The sequence below is a fragment of the Vigna angularis genome, chromosome 10 (genome assembly GCF_016808095.1).
Source record: "Vigna angularis cultivar LongXiaoDou No.4 chromosome 10, ASM1680809v1, whole genome shotgun sequence".
NCBI lineage: Eukaryota > Viridiplantae > Streptophyta > Magnoliopsida > Fabales > Fabaceae > Vigna > Vigna angularis.
The window spans coordinates 20,949,415-20,968,611 of record NC_068979.1 but is presented as its reverse complement, the minus strand read 5'-3'; the positions used below and the strand labels follow the sequence as shown (position 1 = coordinate 20,968,611).

Here is a 19,197-nt window from a genome sequence, read left to right as displayed (position 1 = left end):
TTTCCAGAGTGTTTGATTTGAGGTATAAGTTGTAATTTGTGTTCTTTTTATGGACATTAGAACTTGACATGGTAAGTGGTTATATTATATAGGTTGGGATGTGTGATGAGGTTTTTGAAGTTGTGATCTACACTTTGTAGATAATGGGACTCTCAAATATAGTGATGGAAAACAAGTAGATAAATTTGTGACTCATATTGGTACAAGGTTATTTCGAGACATTGGGAAAACTGTTGCATTCAACAAGTTCAATTAATATATGAGCACACCTATGAATCATGGACAAGAAATAAAAAAAATATTAAGATATCTTCAAGGCACAATTAACATATAGGTTTCCACATAAAACTATAAAACTCTCAAATGATTTTTACGTTATGAGGTATTATATAGATTGAGCAACTAGTACTAATAATAGAAAATTCATGGTAGAACAATGTGTAATTTTTAGAGAAACTTTTATTTTCTAGTTTTCAAGAAAACAAAAAGTAGTGTCACAATCTAGTACAGAATTAAAATATAAAGCCTTGATTAATTTTAGTGTTAAAGTAGCTTGGATTAGATATATGTTGACAGAACTAAAATTACAAAATGCTTAGAAAACCAATTATGTGGTGTGATAACCCAAGTGTCAAGTGAATTGCTTCTAATTCAATCATGCACTTAGGATCTCTAAACACATTAAGATAGATGTGCACTACACACGTGATTAAATCTTACAAAATGAAGTAATTGTGGTCTATGTTCTTACTATTGATAAAATTATAGATTATTTGACTTAACATCTCACTCATACAAGATACAACTTGTTAAGAAACAAATTAAATATGATCATGTGACTAACAGTTGGAGAAGAAAAATTAAACATAATCAAATATTATGTTAAATATCGTATCATTTATGTTCTTGATTTTTGTAATTCACAAAGTAATTTTCTTTTATAATGTAACATTACAATAATTACTATAATTATTCATCAACATCATATTTAAGAAAATATTTATCCGTGTTACTATAATTATAATATCTGGACTGTATAATTCTATTTGTATTTAAACAAAACATTATCAATGTAAATAATGACATTTAATTCCATTTTTTTTATTATAATGGTTGTAGGGTTGAGGATTTAGATGTTGAGGTTCACGTTGTGGACCAGGATGATGGGGCGGTGATAACATGCAGGATGAGACTGATCTTCAATGTAAGCAAGGGTGAAGGAGGCTAACAATTAGATTAGCTTTGAAAAAGAGAATGATACTGATAATCATCATGAACATGGAATTAAGGTTAAATGTGAGGTTGTTGATGATTTATGGGTGACTACTCAGTGTGAAATTGACTTTGCTGACATGATAGTAAACATTTTAAAAAATTAGAAAAGAACTAAAAGAAATCACTAACTTATACATGATAGATTCTATACACCTTTCATTAATTATTTAAACGACAATAAAAAACCAAATTAAATAAAATTAAAAAGATTTAAAACTAAATTTAAAAATATTAAAATTAAATTAAATAACATTTTGTAATAAAAACGACAGGAAAGGTTGAAATGTGGCGGCTCATGGCCTGGAAGATATAGTTGTTCAGAATCTGATTCAAGCAGAACCAGCATGAGCCGTTCAATAAACAATTTCCCAAAAATTATAATTTTTCACTACGTACAACAAACAAAATACATTCTTTACATATCCTATTCTAACAAATTTAGTAGAATTGAAAAAGTGAATTTAAGAGGATTTAAGAGATTTGAAAATAAATTTTTTTATTGTTTATTTGAATGAATTTGAAAGTAAATAAAAATAAATTTGAAAATAAAATTTATCAAAATTAGTATAAAATTTTATTAATGTGATAAATTAAAAAATTTATTTTTAAATCTGTTTTCATTTATCTCCAAATTACCTCAAATAAACAATAAAAAAATTTATTTTCAAATCTTTTAAATCATAAGACCTAAAATATAAGAATATATGTCAATATTACTCTTTTTTTAATTTTTAATATTTTTATTAAAAATCATTTTACCACTGTAAAAATTATTAAATAATGTAAAATTTTCTAAAATATAAAAGAGTATAATTAAAAATATTAATATAATAAATTGTGTGGATTGTATTTTTTAAGAGTATTATAGGACACAAAATATATATATATATATATATATATATATATATATATATATATATATATATATATATATATATATATATATATATATATATATATATATATATATATATATATATATATATATATATAAAACGGAGTTAATATTTATAAGTATTAATTACTTCAGATAGCGAAAAACAAAGAATTTAATAATAACAAATATTAGTTAATTCACATGTATTTATTATTAAAAAATAAAATAAAATATAATTTATACTTTATTAAATTAATTAAATTAAAAATTATAACATTCTAAAAATATAAAACTATATAATAGAATAATCATACGTTAATAATACTACAGATCAGTCCTACAAAAGATAGGACATACGCTTGACCTTACAGATTAATGAAAAAGTTAAAATTGTACAAATAAACAATCTAAACCGAACGATTTACAAAAGACCTATACCGAACGGTCATACAAAAGAAGGTAAAGAGATGATCGAACGATCATCATACAAATAAACTAACTACTGACCGAACGATTCTACTGTTCGGTCTTACTTTCTACCTCGACCAAACTTTCTTCTTCCAACGCTTCTTCCAGCAGTTCTTCTCCTTCTGCTCACATCCACACTGATGATCATTGCGACAAGACAATAACTGAACGTACAAAACGGACAAGACAGGAAAATAGGGTAAGCTTATGTAATTTAATTCATGTATCAACATATATTTCATAAAATCAATTAAACCAGATAAATCATTAACTCTTTCATGCAAAGCATAATACTAGACTCTAACTGTCCGGACTATATGAAATCTGTGTAGCTACAACGTTCATGCACCCGAGTGATGTAGTAACTGGAATACCCTCAACAACTGCCACCCGAGGTTAGTCCTATCTGTCCAAATTAACCATAAGGACTAGGACCTCCTGCTATTCCCACACATGACTTACCCTTCTCTACTTGAGAATGAGTAATCACGGAATATCAGGATGAACTGCCAGCTTAGCTTTATCCACATCCATACTTTACCAATTCCAATATCCATTCATGAGATATTCCTCCCCGGAATACTCTTTCATAACCAAAGTCATTTCATCCTTATCATATTCCATCATCTTTCATTATTAACACCTCAACTTAACCAATTTGAATAAAGATCCCGTAGGATACCAAATACCGAACGTTAGTTTTTAACCCAAAACAAGACTGAAAACTTGGAGTGAGACCGAGATGTCTCCAACTCAAAACAGATCAAATCGAGAGAGTTACTCACTGGTTGTGAAAGGGACCGAATACAATAATAGTTCTCAGAGGCTAATAGAGTCGAACGTTATTTACCAAGTGAGCCAATTTAATGAATTGACTCTTGAGAGTTCAAACTGGACACCGTAAAGCCTAGGCCGAGTACTAAGACTCTAGGCCGAAACCAATTAAGACAAATATTGTAGGACATCAAATAATAGCACTTGACGAAATCATATGAAGAAATCAAACGCCAATAAATACTTAGCTTCTTAATGAGTTAAACATCGAGGAAATCGAATGCCAGTCAAAGACTGGGCCTTGTAGAGAGCGAACGCTATTGAGTTTGGATGAACGCTCTTATTATAAAGATAGATTACGGAAATGAGAACGAGTGCCTGGTGTAAGACCGAGCACTTACTTAGTACGAGCGCTTGGTGTAAGACTGAGTACTTACTTAGTACGAGTGCTTGGTGTAAGACCGAGCACTACTTAACTTATAAAATAAAGGCCTGATAAATATAAGATATCTTTTAACTAATGTTCAAGAACAAACAAAATATACAAATACTTATAGATATATTGAAGTTTATAATCAAATACCAAGGAACGAATATCCTTGGTTGAACGCTTAAGTACAAATATTACCAAACGAAACGAAGACGCTAATCTTCAACTAGAATTCTCTCCAAATGAAAGAACCCAGTTCCAACCGAGTCCACAGGAAAACCAAACACTATATCGAACGAGCATTGGTCTATTACCAAACACTTATCAAGAACGAACGCTACTGAGAACGAACGTTTGTATAATTGAATGATCAATACTGACTCTCGACAACGTCCCTACCCATTTCATGGCTTTCATTAATCATCAATACTTTTAAACAACATACCATATTTCATCATCAACCAAATCATCAAACTCAATATCATTCCAGTTCCTCATACAATCAACAACGGAGTAACAACCATTTTTCATATTCATTTAGAAATCAACGAACATGCATCCATACAAAGCAAGAATCTAAATCAAATTATATAAGCTTCCTTACCTCTAAGCGTGACCGAACGTTCACAGAGGCAGAATACGGTTTCACCACTAAAGTCCTTCTACCCTTAACGCTCAACAATTTCCAAACAGCTCGGAATCGAAAACTGATCGGTTCAAACGAACGCCCTCGACGCCAGGAATGCTCAGGTGTGGTCTGTTTGATGATCAAAAGAAGAAAAGAGTGAGATTTTGTAGAGAGAAGGTGAAGAAATCTAGGGAGAAGAGGAGAAAACGAAAGTTCAGACCTTTGGGGAAGAATAGTGCATGTAGAAGTGGCGTGAATTTTTGAAAACTTTGAGTTTTACTTCTACCGTCAAAACCGGCCACTCCACTGTTCATACCTGTCTTCCACTTCCTGGTTTTCAGATCTCTTTTCTTGACACATATAATCCACTAAGATGGGGTTTTGAGTGAATTTTAATGGATCTGACAAAAATAAAATTAATTTATATGTTATTAATTTAAATTTAATTAAAATAAATTTTAATTTATTTTTGATTTATATTAAAATTTATTTATTTTTTAATAATTTAATTTTAAAATTTATAAAAAAAATTAAATATTTTTGGATATTTATCTATAATTAGGAATTTTAAAATATTTGTAGATATTTTAAAAGCAAATAAATACTTTCAGTTCTAATTTGGTAACAGAGTATATGCGTGCCTGGTCCGTTGGATCTATCTGAAACAATCATCTCCCCTGTTTCCATTTTAGTAAGAGACCAAAGCGAAGTTGAAGACTAGAAATTCAATGGCAGAAGCGCACGTGCTGATCTTCCCTCTTCCAATTCCCGCACATGTTCTGTCCATGCTGAAGCTCGCGGAGCTTCTAGTCCTTCAGAATCTCCGCGTCACCTTCCTCACCACCAACACCATCCACAGCCGCCTCGCTCGTTTCGGTGAAATCCAAGTTCTCTCAGAATCCTACCCCACGCTCCATTTCAAGACCTTTTCCGATTGTTACGACGAGGGTAACCACCCTGGATTCGGAGACCGTATCTGGGACCTCATTTCTTCTGTAACTCTCCACGCTAAGCCCTTCTTGAGAGATATTCTGCTCTCCCACACTCCTCAAATTCCCAAACTTAGTTGCGTTATTCAGGATGGAATCTTCGGAAGCCTTTCCTCTGGCGTCGCTTCTGAGTTAAACATATCCATACCAATCATTCATTTCCGAACCGTTAGTTCTTGCTGCTTCTGGGCTTATATGTCTGCTACAAAGCTCCTCCAGTGCCAAGAACTTCCCATTAGAGGTATGTATATTGACTTCAAATTCATTCATCCCTCTCACCCTATCTAGAATCCACGCCTTACTTGTACCTTCTTTCAATATGCGCATTTCATTTAGTACATGTTCCAATTTCTTTTTGACAATGACAATTTCATTATCAATAGCCATAGCTGCTATAATCTCTTAATTAATGGTTCAGGTTTTCCACTTATCAGAAAATTGTTCTTATTCTTAAAGTCAATTTGCGAAGGAACAATTAACTGATACAGTAGACAAAATTTGTATAGATTCAGCAGCACTGGTGATGTGGTTAACATATAAGATGAACTTATGATGTGAGTGGTTGTAGGAGATGACGACATGGATCGGATCATAAAAAACTTGCCAGGCATGGAGAACTTGCTTCGGTGCAGAGATCTCCCGAGTTTCTTTCGACCAAACCAAGAGGGGAACTCGACTTTTGAGTCCTATGCAGACCGGAGTCGACAATCACTTGCAGCAGACGCGGTTATCCTCAACTCATTTGAAGATCTAGAAGGCCCTGTCCTCTCCCAAATACGTCATAATTTTTCCAAAGTTTACACCGTTGGCCCTCTCCACCACCATTTGAACATGAGAAAAGCAGAATCCAACAAAGGAAAAGAGATTCCTAGGTTTAAGAACAGTATTTTTCAAGTAGACAGGAGCTGCATGACGTGGCTCGACGCTCAGCCCGACGGGTCAGTGATGTATGTCAGCTTCGGAAGTAGCACTATTATGAACAAGGAAGATTTAATGGAGATTTGGCACGGTTTGGTGAACAGCAAGAAGAGGTTCCTGTGGGTGAAGCTGCCTGACATTGTTGCAGGAAAACACAATGAGGAACACGTACCAACTGAGGTGAAGGAAGGAACTAAAGAGAGGGGGTTCATTGTAGAGTGGGCTCCGCAAGAGGAGGTGCTGACACACAAGGCCATTGGTGGGTTCTTGACACACAGTGGGTGGAACTCAACCTTGGAGAGCCTGGTGGCTGGTGTGCCCATGATTTGCTGGCCATACTTTGCAGATCAGCAGATTAACAGCAGGTTTGTGAGTGAGGTTTGGAAGGTTGGATTGGACATGAAAGACGTTTGTGACAGAGATGTTGTGGAGAAGATGGTAAATGATGTCATGGTTCATAGGAGGGAGGAGTTTCTGAAATCAGCTCAAACAATGGCTATGTTGGCTCACCAGAGTGTGAGTCCAGGTGGTTCCTCGTACACCAGTCTCCACGATTTGATTGAGTACATTATATCAGCTAGCAGAGAAAATAATTAGCACTGCCCAATTCCTCAAGCTTCCTTCTTGCAATCATATCTCACATCTACTGTGGGATCCTAAATGATGTTTCTTTACTATTTAGGTTCTGTATTGGTAAAAAGAAAAAGACAGAATGGAAAAATAAATTTTTGGAATGTGGCATCATAAACGTTAGAGTCCTAAGCTGATACCAACTCCAAATGTGGCAATTGCAGATGATCTTTTAGTCTGCATTTTTGTAAAATTGTATTTGTTTTTTATGTTTTGGCTTTCATCTTCTTCTTCCTACACCAGCTCCCACACCTGTTCTCCATGTTTTTGTATTTTTTTCTTACACAAGTCTTCTTTCCCACTTCATCTTTTTTTTTTCTTATTTCCGTCCCGTATCCTTTGTTTTTCATGTTCTTGCTACACCAGTCTCACATCCGTCGAGGTTGTGAATGCCAAAAGAGAGAGATTGATTGGGATAAGGGTAATGAGAAACTAGCGCATGGGTAGTGGAACAGTGGTCTCTCATTGAAAGTGTTGTACATTTTCTTTTCATTGGTATTTTACAAAAGGAAAAATACCAAAATTCACCACACGAGAGGCTCACATGTTGTCACAGAAAAATACCAAAAGAAGATGAAGACACAAGAGAGAGAAAAATAAATAATGTGTCTTAAGAAAGAAAAAATGGAGGAAAAATTTTACTTTTTGTACCAATGGATTTATCAACCAATTTTTTAGTCGATAATGCTTATATCTTTTATTAACAAATTTTTCATCGGTATACCTTACCTACAAATTTTTAGTTAATGTATGAATTATAATTTAATGACACATTTTTCTGTAGATAAAATTTGATCGATAATTAAAATTTCAAAATTTGTTCATATAATTTAAATTTATAAACAAAATTATATTTGTAGTTAAAACTTTGTTGATAATTTTAAAATTTTTTATAGTGAAAATATGTTACATAAACTAAATGATAACTTTAAAAGGATATATAGAAAATATATACGATTATTTAATTACTCACTTCTTAACGAAGACAAATACAAATATTATAGTATTTAATTCATGGATGCTTACAACATATTAATAATTACTAATAATTTTTATTTTACTTTTTAAATTCAAGTGATTAAATAAGATTATTAATGAAATAATGTCAATCGTGAAAAATATTTAAAATTTGACTTCACATATTTATGTTTTGTTATATATATTTATGAAATTCAAGCTATTTTGTAAAAGATTATTATTTTTTCAAAATTTATATCTTAACACAACTTATTTAAACTTATTTTCTTAGTAAAATCAAATTTATTTATATTTATATCTGTAGACTAAATATATTTTTTATTTCTTAAAATATATAAAAATTGTTTTATATAAAAGTTAAATCTTTATTTTTGCAAAAGATCTAAAAGACCGGAAAAACTTTTTTATTTGTGTTACGAAACAATATTTTATCAAAGAAAAGTATAGGATGGCATACATTTATATTTATTTAACTCATTAAAAAAATAAATAGATATAAAAAAATGATTTTTTTTTGTATTTTAATAAGAAAAAAGAGAATAAAAAATAAAAAAGAATAGTATGCTAATATTTGTGTTATCATTTTTCTTTACCAAACAACACGGTGAATGTTCCACCCTGAGATGAGTCTATACAAAAGCTATTGAAAACGGTAAAGTTCTACCAAACAGGTTTGCTTGTTTAAAGATGAAGAAGTGAATACATCTTATTTGAAACAAGCAGTTTTGTTTAATCAACAGTTTCCAGCACATAAACTTCTACCTAAATACTGCATTTGCAATTGGTTCTTGTAATGAAGGTGCACTGAAACATAACTAGATATGACAGATTAAGTAACACAAAAGAAAATATGATGAATATGCAATTGTGCGTTGCTGGTATTAGTTATTTTCCTTACTGACTGATTTTATGTAATGAATCAAATCTTGCATGCTGGAGTGAGAAGAACCACCTGGACTCACACTCTGGTGAGCCAACATAGCCATCGCTTGAGCTGATTTCAAAAACTCATCCCTCCTATGAACCATCAGATCATTTACCATCTTCTCCACAACATCTCTGTCACAAACATCTTTCATGTCCAATCCAACCTTCCAAACCTCACTCACAAACCTGCTGTTAACCTGCTGATCCGCAAAATAAGGCCAACAAATCATGGGCACACCAGCCACCAAACTCTCCAAGGTTGAGTTCCACCCACTGTGTGTCAAAAACCCACCAATGGCCTTGTGGGCTAGCACCTCCTCTTGCGGCGCCCACTCCACCATCAACCCTCTCTCTTTAGTCCCTTCCTCCACCTCTTCCGGTATCCGGTCATCGTTCTCTCTTCCCACCACCAAATCAGGCCGCATCACCCACAAGAACCGTTTCTTGCTGTTCACCAAACCATGCCAAAACTCCATCAGTTCCTCCCTTGTCACAATCGTTGAAGTACCGAAACTCACATATAACACCGAACCCTGAGCCTGAGCGTCAAGCCACGCCATGCAGCTCCTGTCCACTTCAAAAAAACTACTCCGAAAGGAAGGAGCATCATTTGCTCCATTGGTTTCTGCTTTTCTCACGTTCAAATGGTGGTGGAGAGGGCCAAGGGTGTAGACTTTGGGAAAGTGAAGACGTATCTGAGAGAGGACAAGGCGATCCAACTCCTCAAAAGTGTTGAGTATCAACGCGTCTGCTGCAAGTGATTGTTGGGTCTGAAACGAAACCCAGTCAATAGACATGTTCCCTTTTGCCCCTGGTCTGCAGAAACTAGGGAGATCTCTACAACGAAGCAAGTTTTCCATGCCTGGCATATTGGTTATGATGCGATCCATGTCTTCATCTCCTACAACCAGTTACATTCATCATTAATTAACTATAAACCCAACTTTTCTGAAAATAAGTCATTTTTCTTGTGTTCTGTAATTTCTCAGAAACATAACTTAAGTATATATACACACACATATACACCAAGAGAGTCATAAACTCTTAGTATTGAGTTCAACCTTCCAATCAATGGAGTTGGTGTATATATATACTAAATGGAATGCAAACTGTTTAAAAAAAGGTCCGAATGAGATTGTGTGCGCATATCTGGACCCGAGTTCTCCACATACCTCGAATGGGAAGTTCGTTGGTTTTGAAGAGGTTTGGAAGCCAGAAATAAGGCCAGAAGCAACAGGGACTGCTGGTTCGAAAATGAATGATTGTTATCCTTATCCCTAACTCAGAAGCCAAGTCATTGGAAAGGCTTCCCAGGATGCCATCCTGAATAATGCAAGTAACTTTGGGAATTTCAGGACTCTGGGCGAGCAGGATATTTCTCAATAGGGGCTTGGCGTGCAGAGTTGTGGAAAGTATTATGTCGCCAGAAGTGTCTCCGGATCCAGTGTGATTGCCATGGCTGTAGCAATCGGCAATGGTGTTGAAATGGAGGGTGGGGTAGGAGGCTGAGAGAGATTGAATGTCACCATAACGAGTTAGACGGTTGTGGATACTGTGAGTGTTGATGAAGGTGACGTGGAGATGGTGAAGGGCAAGAAGCTCGGCGAGCTTCAGCATAGGCTGTACATGGCCCTGGAATGGACAGGGGAACATGACCACGTGTGCTCCGGCCATTGATATCCTCTCCTTCTTGATGGTTTCCTTTCTTTTTAGGAAAATGTTCTTTTTAAAGGTAACTATTTGAATAGTAGGTGTTTTGGATAAAAAACGCGAAGTGGCGGATGACCATTGGTCAATTTCAAAATATTATTTTTCTAAAACGAAATGTACCGTTGAGGGTATTTTGGGAAGACAAAGAGAAACTTGTTTTCTTCTTTTCTTAATTTCATCTCAGGAAGCAAACATTTATTTTTATTTGCGATCTCACTCTCACCCTTGTCCATCTCTCTTCACCATTGATCTTAATGGTCTTACTCCCTCTCTGTCGTCTTTCTCTTCACCATTGGTCTCACTGTGTCTTTACTCGCGAGATTGTTGAAAAAAAAATGTCATTTAAGTACTTACATGTAAGTTAGATGAGCTCCATAAACATTTCTGGCCATTTTCTGCCCTGGTAATCGATTACAGGGGACTTGTAATCGATTACCAGAGAAAAAATGGTCATTTGTACAGAAACTTCAACTATACTTCTCAGTGGGATGAACAACACTCTCCAACTCTGTTTTTCTGACCTTTACTACTTGTTTTGCTCTTAACTTTCTCCACCGAACTCCAAATGAGATTCTTGTTTTGTTAGGAATCTAGACTCAAAGACTTTTCAAATGACTACAAATTCCTAATTTTTAGACCATTGTACTAGGTGCAATTAATTTCCCAAAAACAACGTTTTTCTAAGCTTCCTAAATGAGTTTAATTTCAAGTTATTGTTTCATGTTTGTTATTTTAGAAGGGTGAGTGAGTTTAATGGTCATGAGTGGTGTTTAGTACACCAATGAACATGTTACAGTGCACAAATTTTAAAAGGAAATTTCAATAAGTAATAGATCTGTGAACAAGAGGGAAAGATATACGTATAAAATATTGTGTTGTCAACTTTGACCTTTGTTGACTATTTTAATCATAACTTTTTCCATAGACCTCTAAATGACGTGGTTCTTTTTTTATTAGAAACTAGACTCAAAAAGCTTTCCAATGACTACTAATTTGTAATTTTTTGACATCTGAGTAGGTAAACTTAATTTCTTAAAGTTAACGTTTTACATATTTCTGTCAACTCTCACCTTTGTTGTTTGTTTTGCTCTTAACTTTCTGCACTGAACTCCAAATGAGTTGATTCTTTTTTTGTTAGAATCTAGACTCAAAGAGATTTTAAATGACTACTAACTCATAATTTTTAGACCACTGTACTAGATGCAATTAATTTCCCAAAATCAACGTTTTTGTAAGCTTCCTAAATGGTCAGAGACTTCACCTTCCTTGTTTCAAAAACCTCTATGCATCATTTCGTCCCCAATTGAGTAGGACAAACTGTGTTTTGATATACAAGACACAACCAATGATAATAAACAAGAGGTATCCATGAAAAAATTGGAAAAAATCACCCATAGGAACACAAAAATGAGGGAGTCAAGTTCTCCCAACTAGGGAGTAACGTGTAACTTTTCGAAAAAATTAGCAATCAGCCCCTCTAATCGATTACCAGAGACAAATATTAATTTGTACTGAAACTTCAACTATGCTCCCCAGCTGGATGAACAACACTCCCCAACTCTGTTTTTGTGACCTTTGTTGCTTGTTTTGCTCTTAACTTTCTCTACCGAACTTCAAATGAATTGATTGTTGTTTTGTTGGAATCGAGACTCAAAGAGTTTTCAAATGACTACAAATTCCTAATTTTTAGACCATTGTACTAGGTGAAATTAATTTCCCAAAGACAACGTTTGTCTAAGCTTCCTGAATGAGTTTAATTTCAAGTTATTGTTTCATGTTTGTTATTTTAGAAGGGTGAGTGAGTTTAATGGTCATGAGTGGTGTTTAGTGCACCAATGAACATGTTACAGTACACAAGCTTTAAAAGGAAATTTCAATAAGTAATAGATCTGTGAACAAGAGGGAAAGATATACGTATAAGATAACGTGATGTCAACTTTGACCTTTGCTGACTATTTTAATCATAACGTTTTCCACACACCTCCAAATGACGTGGTTCTTTTTTTATTAGAAACTAGACTCAAAAAGCTTTCCAATTACTACTGATTTGTAATTTTTGGACATCTGAGTAGGTACACTTAATTCCTTAAAGTTAACATTTTACATATTCTTGTCAACTCTCACCTTTATTGGTCGTTTTGCTCTTAACTTTCTGCACCGAACTCCAAATGAGTTGATTCTTTTTTTGTTGGAATCTATACTCAAAGAGCTTTCAAGTGACTACTAACTCATAATATTTAGACCACTGTACTAGATGCAATTAATTTCCCAAAAACAACCTTTTTCTAAGCTTCCTTAAAGGTCAGAGACTTCACCTTCTTTGTTTCAAACACCTCTATGCATTGTTTCGTCCCCAATTGAGTAGGACAAACTGTATTTTGATATACAAGACACCAACAATGATAATAAACAAGAGGTATCCATGAAAAAATTGGAAAAAATCACCCATAGGAACAAGAAAATGACTTTGGGGAGTCAAGTTCTCCCAACTGGGGAGTAACGTGTAACTTTTTGTACAAATTAGTAATCAGCCCCTGGTAATCGATTACAGGGACCCTGTAATTTATTACCAGAGAAAAATTATCATTTGTACAGAAATTTCAACTATACTCCCAAGCTGGATGAACAACACTCCCCAACTCTGTTTTTCTGACCTTTACTACTTGTTTTGCTCTTAACTTTCTCCACCAAATTCCAAATGAATTGATTCTTGTTTTGTTGGAATCTATACTCAAAGATTTTTCAAATGAATGAAAATTCCTAATTTTTAGACCATTGTATTAGGTGCAATTAATTTCCCAAAAACAACGTTTTTCTAAGCTTCCTAAATGAGTTTAATTTCAAGTTATTGTTTCATGTTTGTTATTTTAGACGGGTGAGTGAGTTTAATGGTCATGAGTGGTGTTTAGTGCACCAATGAACATGTTACAGTACACAAGCTTTAAAAGGAAATTTCAATAAGTAATAGATCTGTGAACAAGAGGGAAAGATATACGTATAAGATAACGTGATGTCAACTTTGACCTTTGCTGACTATTTTAATCATAACGTTTTCCACACACCTCCAAATGACGTGGTTCTTTTTTTATTAGAAACTAGACTCAAAAAGCTTTCCAATTACTACTGATTTGTAATTTTTGGACATCTGAGTAGGTACACTTAATTCCTTAAAGTTAACATTTTACATATTCTTGTCAACTCTCACCTTTGTTGGTTGTTTTGCTCTTAACTTTTTGCACCGAACTCCAAATGAGTTGATTCCTTTATTGCTGGAATCTAGACTCAAAGAGCTTTCAAATGACTATAATTTGTAGTTTTTGGACATGTGAGTTGGTACATTTAATTTCTTAAAGTTAACGTTTTATATATTCGTGTCAGGTCTGACCTTTGCTGGTTGTTTTGCGGATAAGTTTCTCCACCGAACTCCAAATGAGTTGATTCTTGTTTTGTTGGAATCTAGATGTAAAGATCTTTCAAATGACTTTTAACTCATAATTTTTAGACCACTGTAATAGATGCAGTTAATTTCCCAAAAACACATTTTTTTAAGCTTCCTAAATGAGTTTCCTTTCAAGTTATTATTTCATGTTTCTTATTTTATTCTATTTTATTTTATGTCTTTATAAACTTGCAACCATCAACCATGACCAACACGAGTCATCTATTGAAAAAAATTGACAAAGACAGCCTTAAGCACAGAAATATCACCATGACCAGGGACTAATTGCTGATTTGTACGAAAAGTTACATGTTACTCCCCAGCTAGGATAACTTGACTCCCCAGGGTCATTTTTGTGTCCTATCGATGATTTTTTCTATTTTTTTGCATGTTACTCAAGTTTCTCATCATTGATGGTGTCAAGTGTATCAAAACACAGTTTATCCCACTCAATTGTGGAGGAAAAAGCTTCTATAGGAGTTTAAACCAAGGTACTTCAACCGGATTCTCCATGATGGTTTTGTTGTATTCTTGGTGACTTTTTCCAATTTTTGAGATGGGTGAGTGAGTTTAATGATCATGCATATCAAATTCATTAACATTCCATGATGAGAACCTAATTTGGTTCAATCCATGAATATTAACATTGAAGGAAGATGTTGTGAATTGGAAATGTTCGATACAATCCATTACAATAATTTTTAAAATATTAACATCAGCATGATTGGAAAGGAGACATTCCATAATTTTATCAAGTAGACATTCCTCCCCTTATGAGTCAATCTTCCATTCAAAACATCAACAAACTTGGTTTTGAAAGAATGTTGCACACACAACTGCATAAAAAAAACTTTTCACGTTAGAACAATCCATAAAATAATTAACAAAACAAGAAAGACAAATTGGCAAAGGGGAAAGGGGAAAAGCTAAATGGAAAATGGGAAAGAGGAAGTGGAAAATGGGAAAGGAAAGAGGAAAAGGAAAACGCGAAAGGGGAAATGGAATAGTGAAAATACCTTGCTCCCATCACCGAAGTCACTGGAGTTTTCCATTTCCCACAACAAAATTAATGGAAAGGAGAACATGTGTCTCGTCGGGTTGCTTCACCGAAGAAGATGAAGCTAAAATAGAGAGAAATGAGAGAGAAAGGAGAAAGCTTAAAGAGAGAAAGGAGTGAGCTTGAAGAGAGAAAGGAGAGAGCTTGAAGAAAGATAGGAGATAGCTTGGAGAGAGAACGATGAAAGAGGTTAGAGAGAGGACGAAAATGAAAAGTGGAGAGAGAATGAAAATTGTGTTGAATATGAGAGGGTAAGAATATGGGTATTTTCGAAATTATCAAAATAGTTAACTTGAATCCTTTTCCATGTCACCTTTTTACAAAAATTATTTATTTCAAACGGACCAATCAATTGCTTACACATGGCATTGTCAAAAGTTGGTAAAAATGAGTTGTTAATATATAAGGATCAAGGTGTTTTATACCTCATTCACTTTTAAAGAGAGAAAATAATATAAATTTATAAGATATATAATATAATAAGAATAAATTTATAGTTTGAATAGTAGGTGTTTTATACCTCATCCACTTTTAAAGAGAGAAAATAATATAAATTTATAAGATATATAATACAATAAGAATAAATTTATGGTCCTTGACTGGTATCATTTCTTATTAAAAATTGGCTTGACCAAATGCTATTATCTCGTATACTAAAAGACACGACTTTTAATGTTGAGGAAATCTGGAATATCAAAGAGACCTGAGATTCCATTATTTTTATGTTAACACGATGAAAATTAAAAATATTTATTATTATATAAAATAATAGCTTTTTTAATTATATTTATTTTATTTTATAATTTAAAATTATAATATATTATCATATTATTAAAAAGAATGCCAACTTGTTATATTTATTTAAAAAGAAGTCAAAGTATTATTTTAAAATATAAAATTGATATTAAAGATAGTTTATCGACAAAAAGAAACTTTAAAAGATATAAGACTTCGACAATAATACTTTAAAATTCCAAAAATATATGACAGAAGAATAATGTCTATGTGAAGGCTTGAATAGACTTTGATAATAGTTGAGTGAAGGCTTGAATAGACTTTGATAATAGTTGAGTAGACACATAATTTATTTATGGGATATTTTGGATTGCCTTTCTTTTACATCATGAGAATATCTATTGGGTGACTTTTCTCGGTTGTTTCTGATAGGTGATACATATCTTATTGGAGCATTAGTAGATGAAGAGATGATATGAGAACTTACCTCAGAATTGTTCTCAGTGAGAGGGTCGGGTACTTTGGAGAAAGGGGTTCTTCACTTCCTTGATTGATATATGCTTCATTAACGGGACCTTCTTCACTAGCAATTTCTTGATTAGTTTCTTCATAAATAGGAGGATTCTCTTCACTCTCAATTTTAGTCAAGTTTAACTATTGCATTTCTATAGCTACATCATGGATTACTCCTCCAATTTCAAATTCATGGTCTCCAATTTGTTTCTTTATAGCGATTGATGATGGAGCTGCTAAATACCAATTTAGCTCTTTATTCATGGACTCCCCTTAGAGAGCTGAATTGGATACTATAGGAGAAAAGAAAGGTTCATAGGAAAGTTACATCCATAGTGATATAGGTTTTCTTGGTGGTAGGGTTAAAATATTTGTAGTCTTGTTTATGCAATTCATAGCCCAAGAATAAGCACCTAACAACACATGGATCAAGTTTGCTCCATTGGTTTTTGTGAAGATGAATAAAAACCACACACCTAAAAATCCTAGACTGAAGCATCAACACGGTAGGTAATTGTACATGAGAGGAGAGTACTTGCAAAGGTGTTTTAAAATGCAAGAAATTGGAGGGCATGCGGTTAAAGAGGTATACCATTGCAGTTATAACATCGTCTCAATGGTGAGTTGGAACATGGGTGTCCAGAAGAAGAGCATGTGTTGTCTCCAAGATATGATGATTTTTACATTCGGCAACACCATTTTGTTTTGGAGTTTGTGAGCATGAGGTCTCGTGAAGAAGACCATGTTGCAAGATGTATGCTTTGAAGTGATGGTTAACAAACTCCCCTCCATTGTCTGACTGAAGAACTTGAATCTTGGCTAAAAACTAATTTTGAATCATGACATGAAAATTCTGAAATATTTGAAACACTTCATCTTTAGTCTTCATCAACTAAAGTCATGTCATTAGTATGCAATCAACGACAAATATTAGAAACCAACAGTGACCATATACGGTAGTCCTAGGAGAAGGTCCCCACAAATTAGAATGTATTATAACAAAAGAAACATTGTTTTTATTCAAACTCATATGATAGGTGGTTCTATGGCTTTTAGCCAAAATACAGGTATCACATGTAAACTCAACATTTTTTAAATTTAAAAATAAATTTGAAAAAAAAAAGTCTCAGATAACTGAATGATGGATGTCCTAAATGATGATGCCACAACCATATTTCCCGTTCTTTGCTATTAAACTAGTGATACCTGTTATATGCTTCTCCTTTGTTAAAATCATCTAGGCAGTATAGCCCCTCTCTCTTAGTACCACGCCCAATAATCTTCTTGTTGAGAATATATTAAAGAAGGCAAAAATAGAGTATATCAATACCACACATTTGAGTTCTTCAGTTATTTGACTTATAGACATTAATTTATTAGATAGTGTAGGAATAAGAAGAATGTGAGATAAGGAGAGTAGGGGGGTTATAATGCCATAGTTCCAACACTTGTGACTCGGTATGTAACTCCATTTGCATTTGCAATGCAAGTCCTACGTGGTAGGGTTGAATGGGAGAAGTCCATGGGATCAAAGGTTATATGGTTTATTGCCTTGGAGTCAATAATCCATGCACTTGCATGCCGAGAATTAGAACTACAAAAAACTTGATCGTAGTTACCTGGTTCCATTAAAGTAGAGGAACTAGTCATAAGAACAAGTGAGAACTGAGACTCGATAGTGATTATTGTAGCTTTACCAATGTCTTCCTCAAGTTGAGTAATTTCTTTTTTCTTTTTAGATTGCAACTCATGCCACCACTCTAGATACCCATGTAACTCGAAACAGGTGTCATGAGTGTGTCTAGAATTTCCATAATATGTGCACTTTTCTCCATCGAATAGACCATTTGACTTCAAGATTGAGTTGTGTTTCCTAGTAACTAGTGTTGGCTGTTGGCCAACTTATGAGCCCTTATTGGCAATAACAACACCACTTGTTATATTCTCTGCTCTAGATGTCATCACAATCTGACGAGTGTCCTCTGTTCGAACATATGCATAAGCCTGCTTGATCGTGGGAAATAGCTTAGTTGGAGTATGTCACTTTGAATGTTATCAAGTCGGCTATCCGATCCATCGAGAAAGATATAAACTCTTTTCTCCTGTAGCAAAGCATCGTTTTATTTTATATCTCTTGGGAACTCCATGAGATTAGGACGTCGAAAGTATATCTCCCGCCATAATTCTTGCAGATCATTATAATATTTTTCAATCAATCCTCTTTTCTACTACATCCAGGTTACCTTAGTCGAAGGTCATAAACATGAGAAGTATCAGATCCATCAAAGTATATCATACCAATGACATCTCAAACCTCTTTGGTTATTGGGAATCGGATGAAATTCCCTACCAGTGCGATGGATCCATCGAGTTGATCAACCATTTCACTATAGCGTTCTTAGTTCGCTATTTATGGAATGCCGAATTAGTTTCCGATGGTGGAGGGAAGGATCCATCAATATATCAGTTTGTATTTGCCCAAGATGTACATCTCAACCACCTAGGACCATAGGGCATAGTTGGAACCATTTAATTTGATGTTGGTCAGTACCGTTGAAGAATAAGAGATCGACGATTGACATATTGGATGTCATTTTGATAAAACCTCCGTCATTTTGGTCGTAAGATTTTCCCAAATGGAATCAGAAGCGGCAATGTTTGATGGATGCATCGTGGAATCGTCAATCGTTGAAGAATCACCTATTTCGGAGGAATCAACCATTTATTCAGAATTGTTTGGGCCCTAAGATTATGCTCTTGATACTATGTTAAAACATAAGGTATTTTATTCACCTTATTGTTTCCTCAATCCTTTACAGAGTATAAATAGATACAAGAAAGAGATTTTT

At 34.0% G+C, this 19,197-nt stretch overlaps 2 protein-coding genes across 2 annotated transcripts; one reads left to right on the top strand and one right to left on the bottom strand.

Moving 5' to 3' along the window:
- Positions 1 to 5,084: 5,084 nt before the first annotated feature.
- Positions 5,085 to 7,198, top strand: LOC108319834 (7-deoxyloganetic acid glucosyltransferase). The gene is made up of 2 exons (XM_017551120.2): positions 5,085 to 5,682; positions 6,010 to 7,198. Exons 1-2 carry the CDS (start codon positions 5,181 to 5,183, stop codon positions 6,954 to 6,956), a joined length of 1,449 nt encoding a protein of 482 aa, XP_017406609.1. The 5' UTR covers positions 5,085 to 5,180; the 3' UTR covers positions 6,957 to 7,198.
- Positions 7,199 to 8,625: 1,427 nt separating this feature from the next.
- LOC108319837 (7-deoxyloganetic acid glucosyltransferase-like) lies at positions 8,626 to 10,545 on the bottom strand. Its single transcript, NM_001329807.1, is given in 2 exon segments — positions 8,626 to 9,795; positions 10,067 to 10,545. Coding segments are annotated over 2 exon segments (1,392 nt in total). The 5' UTR covers positions 10,512 to 10,545; the 3' UTR covers positions 8,626 to 8,848.
- Positions 10,546 to 19,197: the final 8,652 nt, after the last annotated feature.